The sequence below is a fragment of the Aquarana catesbeiana genome, linkage group LG01 (assembly GCF_042186555.1).
Source record: "Aquarana catesbeiana isolate 2022-GZ linkage group LG01, ASM4218655v1, whole genome shotgun sequence".
In the NCBI taxonomy this organism is placed as follows: domain Eukaryota; kingdom Metazoa; phylum Chordata; class Amphibia; order Anura; family Ranidae; genus Aquarana; species Aquarana catesbeiana.
Genome location: NC_133324.1, coordinates 404,861,797 through 404,875,450, shown reverse-complemented (window position 1 = coordinate 404,875,450; position 13,654 = coordinate 404,861,797). Strand labels below are relative to the sequence as shown.

The window sequence follows — 13,654 nt, the reverse complement described above, 5'->3', positions numbered from 1 at the left end:
TCAAAATGGCTGTGCAGGTGAGTCCATACAGTCAATGCTTGTCCAGCTCAATGCTAGGACAGAAAAGTAAACAAAGAACCCTTCGTATTGTATGGGGCTGAGTGCCTGTGTGAATGAGCCCTAAGAACAAAGGGTGTAATCAGGACAATAAGGCATTGCTTAGTTGCCCAGCTTTCATGGTGATCCCCTTCTTCCTTACCGAGTTATGACCCAGAACCAGTCATTTTAAAACCAGCAACTAGATAATTGTTCTGGGTCAATGAAATTTTAGAATCAACTAGATGATTAGTACCATAAAGATGGGAAAGCAGTGCAGATACTGTATTTCTCTGTGAGATGTTTCAGTGACTTTAAACTTAAAGTGGTTGTAAAGGCAGAAGTTTTTTTTATCCTAATGCATTCTATGCATTAATATAAAAAGTTGTCTGTGTGCAGCAGCCCACTAATACTTGATCCTCCACTCTATCCAGTGATGTTGCATGAGAAACTGTCTGGAATTCTCCCTCCTCATTGGCTGAGACAGCTGCACGGTGCCAATGGCTCCCGCTGCTGTCAATCAAAGTCAGTGAGCCAATGAGCAGAGAAAGGAGGCAGGGCCAGACTGCAGCTCTGTGTCTGAATGGACACAGGAAGTTGTGGCTTGGGTCGGGTGCCCCCATAGCAAACTGCTCGCTTTAGGGGCACTCAACAGAAGGGAGGGGTCAGGAGCTTCCAAAGAGGGACCCGAGAAGAGGAGGATCTGGGCTGCTCTGTGCAAAATCACTGCACAGAGCAGGTAAGTATGACATGTTTGTTATTTTTAACTAAACAAATCAACCCACCCCATTAAATTTGACTTTACAGTGGACCTATATTCTAAATGTAAATGGCCCTTGGAAAAAATCAGCTGCTAACTGATGATATAAAAGACACAAATGAATGCAGCTCTATAATCGTTAAATACAGTGTAAGTACTTGAATTTGAACTGGTATCCACCTCTTGGTATCCGATTCGTGAAATCCCTGTACAGCAGGGCTGGAGGGGGAGAGAAAGAAGCAGCACAAGGAGCCAATCAATTCATATGCCCACAAGTGAGCATGCTGGTAGGAAAGGAAAGCAGAGTGATATAGATTTAAACTAATCACTGTGCTGCTTCTTTTTTTACTGTCCAGTCACAGGTTGGGCAAAGGGGGGGGAGGGAATCTTCAGATTGTTGGTGGACATTGCAGCAAAAACTTGTATTATTTTATCTTTTAATGAGCTATTCATTGTTATCTTGTTTTTTTGTTTTGGGTGGAGTTCTGCTATAATGTGTGACTTTTATATGTTCCTGGACTTCTGCTTTAGACTAATACCTGGTGGCAGTCATATGACTGAATGCTAGTAGCCGTCAAGGAAACTTAGCTGGAGGTTCTTGAGCAGGGCTGTTGTTAGAAATCACGGGCCCTGTACAGCCTACCTGACAGGGCCCCCTCCCCCACCTTCCCCCAAAAATATTGAATTAAATTTTTGCTAAAATATCACGGCCACAATGCTATGCTTTGCAGCCATGGCAGAAATTTTACCTCCATCAAACAAGACCCATTCAAGTGATTAGCACTGCTCTGCAAGCGCCCCATCAGTCCCTTTCTTTGCAGCTTCAGCTGAACTGGAGATGAATGAATAGGAAGCAATCTGAGGCTTCCGGTTCATTCACAAACTGAAGCATAGTAAACACAGTTTACTATGCTTCAGTGAAGAATGAACACAGGGGTGATGAGTACTGATTGTTCACTGTGTTCATTCAGGAAATGAAAGAGCCAGTACATATGACATATTTACTGCCCCCCCAGCTGTCCATCCTGAAACGATAACCCTGTGTGCCCTCAGCAACAGCTGGTGGAAGAAGAATAGAGGAGGGAAGCCAGCAGTGCTGCTGGGGAGAGGAGCACTCAGGAAGGCCGGCGCAGTGGGCAAAAGGGGATGCAGATTCTAGAACTCATCCGCCTGCAGTACAGCCAGTGGGAGAAAGCTGGCAACACTGCAGGGAGATCCACAAGATTAACAAGGCAATACCGCCGGCCCTCCTGCTTGGCAGATGCTTGGGCCCCCCTTTGAACTGATGGGTCCTGGGCCCAGTACAGAAAGGCTGGCTGTACTGCCTTATCAGAAGCCCTGGTCTTGGGGCAGTGATGTTCAGTCAAAGCTGCATTGTCTGTGGCTTGCTAAGGGAATTTTCCCCAGAGCTTAGTGAATGTGTTGGAACTTTACTGTGCAAAGAATACCCAATTACGTACAAATAAATAAAACAAATAAAAGAAACATATTTTTTGCTTGCACATGACTGGATGATGAAATTTAGCAGTTTCATCTTGTTTACTAAGCTCCAGGGAAAATGTCCTTGCAAAGTGAACAGCCTATTTGCCTTTAGTAAATCAATCCCATTGCCACCAAGGCTATAGATGCTCTTTAAATATAGATAGTACGATATGCCCATTGTTTGAACACAGGGGCTTACCCATAATGCTATGTTTTGGTGGCAGGGGAATAAAAAATGAACTCAGGTCAGCATAACAGTGCATCAATATGCACAAATCTTTATTCAAATAAGAAGGGATTAATATAACTCACATGTATCCATTTACTGTAATTGTTGCAGTTGAGCAACAGTAAACAGGACTGGTACCCGATATGAAGCAATTCTACCATGATTTGTAACTGAAATCTTGTTTTTGTTCTCCGCAAAGCAGAGTAGATGACAATAAGGAAGTGTACATGTTGTTGCAAAACAAATGATAAATAGCTTTCTTCAGTGAAAGTGTACATAAACAAAGACTGTACAAAGTAGGTTTGTTCCTTACAGCTCACAATAGTGAAATCCAAGCATGACAGGATCTTATTGCTAAGAAACCCTAACTGATCTTCCTGCAACTCTGGTTAAAAAAAGGGATCATTTTTCAGGGGTCAGACCACTCAAAGTACATCAGTTTTTGGTAGATACCGAAGAGCTAAAACCCCACTGGACTTTCACAAACACCACCCACCCAATACAGGGCTCAGTTACACCAGCGGGTTAAGGTACGTGTTATGCACATGTTTTGCAATGCATTGTTAAGTAAATCACAGTGCTTGTTTTTTTTTTTTTTTAACTTTTTTAAATTTATTCAACTTTAAACTCTGTGTAACCCTCTGCGTGGCATATCGTGATGCATTGTGAAAATGCAACATGTCCTATTCTTTCATTTATTTATACACCAACTCAATGCATTGGTGTGAACTGAAGTGATAAGACATAAGGCAAACTGCCTTGTCTATGCTCTGGAACTGCACTGGGCCAGCCCAACGAGGCTGGTGTGAATGAGCCCACACAAATCCTAACAACACAGTTCTTGCAAGGTAAAAAGCTAAACTGAATTCACCAACATCTACCAAAAATCGAAATGCCAATTCTGAGTGGACTATTTCTCACTTTGAGAGATTTTAAACATGCTAAAAAGTCTTTGTGATGGATGAACGTGTATCTAAGGTTAACATTTCGCTGTTGGGTTTTTACTATTGTATGTTTACCCAATGTCTTGGTGACCCCTGGGATTGAAAATAAGAGAAAAGCCCAAATTTTAAATTGTCACCAGAACAACAATAGTGGGGAAATCTTTCAATGGAGTCACTTTTTATGGGAGAAATTAACATTCATGTCCCATATGCTGTTGTGTCTACAGGACAGCAGGTAAAGAGAAATCCCTCAATAGGACACAGATAGTAACAAATGGCAGGAATTTAAACCATTTCTCACTCTAATAAAAAAAAATATAAAAACAACAAGTCTTGCCTTTATATACACTTTAAAAATGATTTCTGTTTTCCCCAGAAAAATGGTCCTTTCACTTCGCATGTGCTGAAATAAATATACTAATACAACACATTACTATTCCATTCAAACTTAGAACAAGGATAATCAGGATGAAATAAAAACTTAAAAATAAATATCACCCCTGAGCACACAATACAGATTTTTAACTCACTTAATCAGATCAAGTAGTGCATCAACTGTAGTTACTTCTGGAGTACTTCCTGTTCTGTCAATATCGTCAGCATTTTGAGACACCCCTGGTTTGATGCTCACCACTAGTACAATTCCTGTATAAATATACATGTTGATTTTAAGGTGTAAGTATAAAATAAAAATAATCTTCTAGTGCATTAAATGAAAAATGTATATTCATAACAGCAATCTGTCACATTGTTAAAACTGTTGTCTTTTTGTTTAATATATTGCTTCCATGTAGATGAAAAATGTATTCTCTTAAATATAGACTATAGTCACAATTTAACTAAAGTCATATCAATATAAATATATGGCCAAAGGTTTGTGTATACCAAAACACCTATATACAAGATTATTGGACATCATCCCATTTCAAAACCATGAGCTTAATATGGAGTTCATACCCCCTTTCAGCTATAACAGTCTCCCCTCTTCTGGAAAGATTTTCCACAAGAGTGTATCTGCAGAAAATTTGTACCTATTCAGCCAAAAAAATTATTCTGATGTCAGGCACTGATGTTGGATGAGAAAATATGGCTTGCATTCTGAGTTACAATTAATTCCAAAGGGGTTCAATAGGGTTGAGGTTAGGACTCCATGCAGTCTACTCGGTTTTCTCCACACTAGACTTGTCAAACCATGTCTTTATTGACCTGACTTTGTGCACAGAGGCACAGTCATGCTGAAACAAGGAAAGGGCTTTTCTATCCACTCTAGGGCCACTCTATTCTATACACAGTGTATACCAAACATATACCTTTAGAATCTATTTGTTTAGCAAATGGCTCAACACACAATTTCCAAGAACAAAACCTGGCCCCTAAGGCTTTTTTCAGATCCTGATGCCAGTGACCAAAAATCAATTTTGCTTATACATCGTCAGAATTATTAGACCAGCTATCTCAGATGCAGTCTGTTGCTGCAGAGCAAGTCTTCAAAATCTTCTCAGTCCTACACCTCATTCCTGGCATATGTGTGGCCCAAATCAATTCACATCAGTGGGAAAGCCTGTCAATAGCTTGAAAAGGTGGGGACACGCTTCCTGATTAATGGAATGGTGTGTGGGCTATTGTATGTAGCAGGGAAAAGGTGCAAGACTTTGAAGACTTTCTGGCTGGTTAAAAAGCAATTTTTTGCACTTGTGAAACAGATATAATAAAAAGCTCTCAATGGTATATTTAATAGACCAAAATCGAGCAAATAAGAGAAATGTAATTTTAGAGTTGACATACATTTTAAGGTGCACTTATCTTTTAAGATAAAGTTGCGGAAAAGACCACATATGTAACAATTAAACATGGTTACCTAAAATAACTGCTATGACTGTGGTGCAAAAGTAATACACAATAGCTCGAAGACCGATTTTTCCGGATACGCTTGAGTCCAGAGCTGCAATGCCTGTGGATGTAAACAGATGATGATTTAATTAATTTAAACACCTTAAGATGTAAGACTGTTTTTAGAAACTATTCTGTGAACAAACTTTCATCACTTTTATTCAGTTTTCCATTTTTCACACACTTGCTAACATGTATATCATTGACAAGAAAATTTACCAATGACCCCCATAATGTATAAAACCAGATGACCTAAAAAATAAAAAAGATGGTAGTCCTATTTTTTATGTAGCATGATATTTGCACAAATGTTTATAAAATGTATGCCCATCAATGCCCATTTAGTTTGTGACATCATAAGTAACTGGCACACAAATAGTTCATCAAGTGGGTCTTAACACATTGGGGTATGAAGACATCAGTGTGGAATGGAATAATGTGAAGACACAAGTGGTTACTTAGAGTAACGGAAACTGAAAAGCAGCCTGTTGGTAGTGTGTACCTGTTATAGGTGGCACGGCTTCTTGCAGGGGGGGGGGGGGGCGTTGTTGGCGCTCCTTCCACCAACAGTCTGTCTCCCATAGCAATGGGAGCTGATTGCACTGTGGAGGTTCCCCATCCTGTATAGATACGGAGGGTTCAGGAGTTGGGTCAGGTGCACATGTGGGTCCCGCTCTGAGTGCACGGCGGGGCCAAATCCGCTGCTGGGGATTAGGAGTGGAGGAAGTTGAATAGGTGAATGTGGACATTGGTTCAGCGTGTCCCTCCAAAATGCACATTACAGAGAGGGTGTACATTGTCACAGGGAACCAAGAGTTAACCAGAGAACAGTTGCAGTGTAGTGTACATGGTGTACGTTCATCTCTAAAGAGTGGAGGCCCACCTTAAGGTTAAGTATTCACTCACAGCAGCCTCGGCCTTTTCCCAGGGCATCGATGAAGATAGCACAAAGTAACGGTACCCCGTGTGTGTGTGTGTGTAAAGTGACCCTGTAACAAAGGGCCTAACGTAGCCCAGAAGAACCCACATGGGGTATGCCTTCTATGTGACCCAGTACTTGGCGCCCAATGAATTAATGGTCAAACATGGAGGACGTGACAAACAACCAAACTACTGCATCACCTGCCCACAAGCAGTCATAGGTACAGCTAATGCAGACTGGCGGCAAAGAGTGTCAGCTTAGTCAGCCACTGTCACTGGCACACTGAAAAATGTGAACCTGGAAGTGCTCATTGCTGAATATTTCTAGGGGTACTCAAATCAGTGAAGAGTGATAAATGGAAGATTGGAAGGACTGAGGCTATACCTTCCAAAATGACAGGGTTTACAAGCTGATCACAGCAAAATGAAAGGTAAAAAGTTCAAAACACAAAGCAGAAGTAGCAAACAAAAATATATGACACAGTTTTTAAATTTTTAGAGGAATTTGAAGTTAGGTTTAGCAATTCCTTGATATGTGGGTAGAAGAGGTCAGATATACCAAAATGCCTAAAAAAAAAGCAAAAGTTGGAAGAGCAACTTCCCTCACACTTTATGTTTTCTTTTTTGATGACATAGTGACATCATTTGTAAACAAAAAAGTTCTTCTGCTCTCTAGCTCCCTCATCACCTCCTCCCATATCCGCCTCCAGGACTTCTCCCGAGCCTCGCCCATCCTCTGGAATTCGCTACCCCAATCTGTCAGACTGTCTCCAAATTTATCCACCTTTAGGCGATCCCTGAAAACTTTCCTCTTCAGAGAAGCCTATCCTGCCTCCATCTAACAACTGCACTATTTTCTCCATTAGCTCATCCCCCACAGCTATTACCCTCTTGTATAACTTGACCTTCCCTCCTAGATTGTAAGCTCTAACAAGCAGGGCCCTCTGATTCCTCCTGTATTGAATTGTATTGTACTTGTATTGTCTGCCCTAATGTTGTAAAGCGCTGCGTAAACTGTTGGCGCTATATAAATCCTGTATAATAATAATCATAATAATAATAAATGTTTATAGGGCAATTAAAGACGAGGTCAGCTTACATGAGCAAGTTAATATATAAAAGTCTGCCAGCATATCTTGTTTTTTTTGTAATATTCTGTTTATTGAGTTTAATATAACATACAGTAGAAAAGTGACTCAGCACATCACCGAGCCACACATATGGCCAACGTGGCTAACAGTTACAATAACATACAGACTGACTAACAGAAGTACTATCTAGACATTTACGACTGTTTTTTACCCTCCATCCCTCCCCCCACCCCCCAAAAACTTAAGGTTCAGTTCTCCATACTCCTCTCAGAGACCTTGCATCCGGACCTTAGTGCACCTGGTATTCAATACACATCTCCAGGTGTATTTGTGCAGTGTCCAATTATCTCTAGTGTTTAAACATAAAGATCAATTATGGCTGAACTCCCCAACCATATAAGCAAACTAGAGTACAATGAGCCTCAGATACCTTCCATCCCCGACTAGGTCATTAAGAGGATGTACACTTAATAGTGTTTAGGTCACTAGGACTCTTACCCCACCATGACATCTGAGTTATACCACGCCTGCCACACCTTATCAAATTTCTTTCTACATCCCCTTGACAGATATATCACTTTATAATATGGCATCATTGAATTGACCAACCCCTTCCAAAAGGGCAAGGATGGGGCCTCCGGTTTCTTCCAGTGTAGTAATATGGCCTTCCTACCATAAAACAGTAGGATATTGATCAGAGTTCTATGAGCCCGAGATGGGACCACCTCTTCCACCAATCCCAGGAGACACACTCTAATTGACTGAGGGACAGGGACCACCAGGACCTCTGCTATGCAGGATGTAACCTCAGTCCAAAACTGTTGAACTCGAGGGCACCCCCAGAAAATATGGTTGGCAGCTGTCGGCGAAAAGGTACACCGCCAACATTCCGCTGCAACATTCGGGTATATGGCCGCTAGTCTAGCCAGTGTATAATAAATTTTAGGCAAAAATTTTATTTGGATCAGCCTGTCCCTCGCCACTACCAAGTGCTGAAAGGGGTGACTCCACATGTCATCCCACTCCTCACCCTGGATGTCAGAGACCTCTGCTTCCCATCTTTCCCTTACATTTAACCATTGCCAATGGACCTTTTTTAAATAACTCCTTGTATGTAACTGATAGTGTTTTGGGAAGTTCGTCAGATGTGAGCAGGTTTTCTAAGTCTGAGGGAAAGGACTCGATGGCACTATCTGTAAACTGGGCCTGGAAGGCGTGACGCAGCTGGAGTAATCTGAAGTAGTGTGAATTGGGAAGGTCATGTCTACTTTTGAGCTGGTCAAAGGTCAATAATTCACCCTCTCTAGTGATGTCTTTAAAAAGTTTAATCCCCCTAGATACCCACGCCATGGGGTCCTCGAAAGAGTAGAAATGAGGCAGTTTGGGATTCATCCACAAGGGGGTTGTGGGAGAGAAGCCTAAATGATTAGGACAGGCCAGTCTAACCGCCTCTTCCCATGCCTTGATGGTGGCTTTCATAGACATTGTAAGGGGAAGATCTGACTTAGAATCTCTGTGAATGGCCAATCTTAAAGACTCATACAATCCCAGGTGCTCCGCCTCTAATACCGTGGCCGAGTCCCCAGCATCAGAGACAAACACCATCTGGCTCGCTATGTAGTATCTCCTCCAATCTGGCAAGGCTAAACCTCCCTGACCCCAGGGTTCCTGAAGTACTTCAGTCCTATCCTGGGTGACTTGAACCACAGAAACGAACTGGTGATGCTATCCAACTTTTTAAAGAATGATTTAGGTATCCATATGGGTGCGTGTCTTAGAAAATATAATACAACAGGGAGAATATTCATCTTAAGCAGGTTAATCCTCCCTATTAATAATAATGGAAGTTTTTGCCACGCTTGGGCCATCTGTTTAAAGAGAGTCAATAAGGGTGTCAGATTGAGGGGCAGATAATCAGCAGTATTTGCTGTGACTTTGACTCCTAAATATGTAATTGTGCACACCCATTTCAATGGCAGATTGGGGTCCACCGCCTCCTTTGCACCTGAATCCAGTGGCATGGATAGATTTCTTCCAGTTAACCCTCAAACCTGAGAAATTAGTGATGTTGTTCATAATCTGTAAAGCCGCTGTCAGCGACTCGGGTCTCACAAGAACAGCAATAAATCATGGGCATAGAGCTCCAGGCATTCCTCAATGGTGCCCACTCTGATCTCCCCAACCTTCGGTGACAATCATAGAGCAATCGCCAATGGCTCCATTATGAGAGCAAATAGGAAGGGGCGACAGAGGGCAACCCTGCCTTGTGGGTGCCTCTACCCACCAAAAAGAAAGGGGATGTATTGATGCCCAACCATATCGCCACCTTAGGGTTGCTGTAGAGAAGTGAAATCCATGTTCTGAAGACTGGGCTGAAGCCCATTTTCTCCAGAACTGTGAGCATATATTGCCAGTCTATAGAATCGAAGGCCTTTTTTAATATCGATAGAAACTATGATTCTAGTAGGGGAGTCAAGGTTAGACTTGCCAGGCATAATATCTATCAGAGAGGAAATAGCCCCAGCAAGTCTATTAGCCAACACTTTCATTAGAATTTTCAGGTCCATATTTAGTAAGGCTATAGGCCTGTAGGAAGAGCATTCTACTTTAAATCCCATTACCTTTTTAAAAAAACCTTCTATTAAATTTCCTCCTCCCAACATTAATCCGAATGTAGCGATCTTTCCCAAACAAACCATCAGGGATATTTGTAAACTACCACTGCAGAAGAAATATCCTAGTAATTTAACTGTTGAAGAAAACCAGGCTTCGGAAAGCCTGTGTAAAAATAAGTCTATCACAATAAAGACCTCAGATTAAGGGTGGGAATGTTGTCATAATGAACAACACCCACTATAAACTTATGTGCCAGAGAATTTTGAATAATTCTTCATGGTACAAACGCATCCCAATGGCGTGAATTGATAGATTTAATAAAGAATTCTATGCGCTTGTAGACCAAGCGGATGGCAAAGGAACAATTTTGAAGGACCTCTGGGAGTTTATTAGAACTAAACAACCTAGGGTGGCTATGTTCTACAGCCTCCCAAAGATCCACAAAAATTCTGCTGACCCAATAGGACGTCCAATAGTCTCTGGGAATGGTAGCATCTCTGAAAATCTAAGTAGAGTAACAGATGCTTTTTTACAACCGTATGTCCTCACCATGCCCTCTTTCATCAAAGACACAATCCATTTTCTACAAAAAATCGATGAATTGACCCTTACAGATGAATCCATTTTGGTCGCCATAGACATAGAAGCCCTGTATAGCTCTACCCCCAATGAAAAAGATTTGGCTGTCATACTTACGGTCCTTCAACAGGGCTCTCGCCATGACAAGACATTAAATGAATTCATCCTGACAGGCATAGAGTTCATTCTTAATCATAATTTATTTTTGTTTGATGGCTCCCACTACCTCCAGGTGAAGGGCGTGGCGATGGGGACATGTTGTGCCCCATCCTACGCCAACCTGTACCTGGGGAATGGGAACAGTCCCTTCTCGGCGGTGAGGACCTCGTTGAGTACACGAGCCACATTACAACTTGGCTCAGGTACATCAACGATGTCTTCATCATCTGGGAGGGTTCGGAGGCAATGTTGATGGAATTCTTCAATTTAATCAACATCAACAATCTAAACTTAAAATTTACGACACATGATAAAAGCACCATCACTTTTCTCGATGTTTGGGACTTCTAGAAAGGGGCTACAGTCGGTCCTGCCTACACAAGGCTTTTAACAAAGTTGCCGCCAAGTCCCGTATTGACCTTCTTTTTAAACCTCAGTCGAAACAGACCTCAGTTTGCGATACAACCAGGATAATCCGCTTCTCTAAGCAACACAAAGAAATTAGAGACATCCTCCAACGTCACTGGTCAATTTTGAATTTGTTCCCAATGTCCCCTCGATTACCTTTAGAAGGGCCACGTCAATTAAGGACAGACTTGTCCAAAGTGAATTCAGAGGGGAATCTGTTAGAGAGCACTCTCCGGCATGAGGGTCTTTCCCCTGTGGCCACTGCTCTCATTGTCCTCTCATTATAAAGAAAAAGACATTCATAGTTCCATAGTCATGTTGAATAAAGACTCAAGTCCATCCAGTTCAACCATAAAAAATAAGTAAATAAAATAAAAAATATCATACAATTCCATATACCCAATCCTATACCCACAGTTGATCCAGAGGAAGGCAAAACCCCCCCCCCCCAGAAAAGCAGGATCCAATTTGCTACAGCTGGGGAAAAATTCCTTCCTGCTCCCAGAGAGGCAATCGAATTTTCACTGGATCAACTTTACCTATAAATGTTAGTACCCAGTTATTTTATGTACATTTAGGAAATGATCCAGGCCTTTCTTAAAGCAATCTACTGAGCTGGCCAGAACCACCTCTGGAGGGAGTCTATTCCACATTTTCACAGCTCTTATGCCCTGTACACACGGTCGGACTTTGTTCGGTCATTCCGACAAAAAAATCCTATGATTTTTTCAGACGGATGTTGGCTCAAACTTGTCTTGCATACACAAGGTCACACAAAGTTGGCGGAAAATCCGATCGTTCTAAACTCAGTGACGTAAAACACGTACGTCGGGACTATAAATGGGGCAGTGGCCAATAGCTTTCATCTCTTTATTTATTCTGAGCATGCGTGGCACTTTGTCCGTCGGATTTGTGTACACACGATCGGAATTTCCGACAACGGATTTTGTTGTCGGAAAATTTTATATCCTGCTCTCAAACTTTGTGTGTCGGAAAATCCGATGGAAAATGTGTGATGGAGCCTACACACGGTCGGAATTTCCGACAACAAGGTCCTATCACATATTTTCCGTCGGAAAATCCGACCGTGTGTACGGGGCATAAGTGTGTGAAGAAACCTTTGCGTATTTGGAGATTAAATCTCTTTTCCTCTAGACATAAAGAGTGCCCCCTTGTCCTCAGTGTTGACCGTAAAGTGAATAACTCAACACCAAGGCTAGTCTACTCAGCTGTTAGTGGTAAATATATCTTAATTACAATAATTGTCTGTATCAGTATCAACATGTAATGTCTTTGATAGTATTGTTTTTAATGATTCCATTGTTACAATGCATCTCTCATCTCTCTTTAGATTTCCTCCCTCTTTTTCCCCAGAAGACCTCTACTGACAAGGTCGAAATGCGTCGGGGTAGGGTTTTCTAGTATGATTATAACACTTATATCATGCTATGTGTTCCTAGGTGTACCCACACGGCTGTATTATCATGTATATGTTTTAGCTTCATGCTCAGAGCTCAAGTTTTAAAACAAATATGTGTCCTATTTGTGTATTTTTATCTAATAAAATTTATATATTTCAAAGAAAGTAGAATAAACGTTTTGAATTTTTGCTGCTAACAACCCCATGGTGAAACCTTTCCATTCCATGTTTATTCGGGGTGTACAGCACCTACGATCTCACTATTAGTATCGCCTTCCATTTCTTCCGAGCATTCAAGGGGGTCCTTACCCGTTTCAATAAGAGAATCATGTATGCCTCAAGCATTGAGTCAGGGAGCCTCTGTTGTTGCAAGCAGTAATCTAAAAGTGCAGTAAGTCTGGGGGGCCAACTGGTCCACGTACTTCTTATAAAAGTCAGCAGGAAACCCATCTGGCCCGGGAGCCTTGTGGGGTGGAAAGGCAAAGATGGCTGAAACTACCTCTTTGGTAGTGATCTTGGCATCCAGAGCCAGACGGTCTGAGTCTGACAAACTTGGGAGTACAAGACCCTCAAACAGTCTAGTCAGGGCATTCTGATCATATTTCGGAATGGGTGCATATAGATTGGAAAAAAATTCCCTAAATTCATCCATAATACCAGAAGGGTCATTAGCCAGGTTACCATTCCTATGTCTGATGACAGGAATATTTGCAATCTGGCTATAGTCAGCCACCAACATAGCTAACAATTTACAACTTTTATCACCCTCCGCAAAAAGAGAATTAGCTCTGTGACCAGCCTCAATATGTGCCAAGTTACTGAAATGTAGTGAGAGCAGACGCCTGGCCTCCAGTAGGGCAGAATAGGAGGAGTCCGATGGATTACTAGCATTGCTCTCCGCACATTCCCTTTCTTTTTCCTGCAGTAAAAGAATCTCAGCATTCTGCTCCACCCGCACCATCATTATAGCAGATATACATTCCCCTCTGGCTACTGCCTTAAATGTGTCCCATACTATGAGAGGGTCTGCCGACTCATCGTTAGCCTCCCAGTATGTTGTGATCGAGTTCAACACATGAGAGGACACACCATCATTCTGTAACCAACCAGGAGAGAGTT

At 41.8% G+C, this 13,654-nt stretch overlaps 1 protein-coding gene across 1 annotated transcript in view; it reads right to left on the bottom strand.

The window, feature by feature from the left end:
* Window positions 1–13,654, bottom strand: part of SLC1A1 (solute carrier family 1 member 1) — a 102,969-nt gene that overhangs the window by 29,607 nt on the left and 59,708 nt on the right. The window contains exons 4-5 of the mRNA XM_073634955.1: window positions 5,310–5,402; window positions 3,982–4,096 (exon numbers count right to left, since the gene is read on the bottom strand). Of these exons, the coding sequence (XP_073491056.1) occupies window positions 3,982–4,096; window positions 5,310–5,402 (208 nt within the window). The remainder of the gene's footprint in view (window positions 1–3,981; window positions 4,097–5,309; window positions 5,403–13,654) is intronic.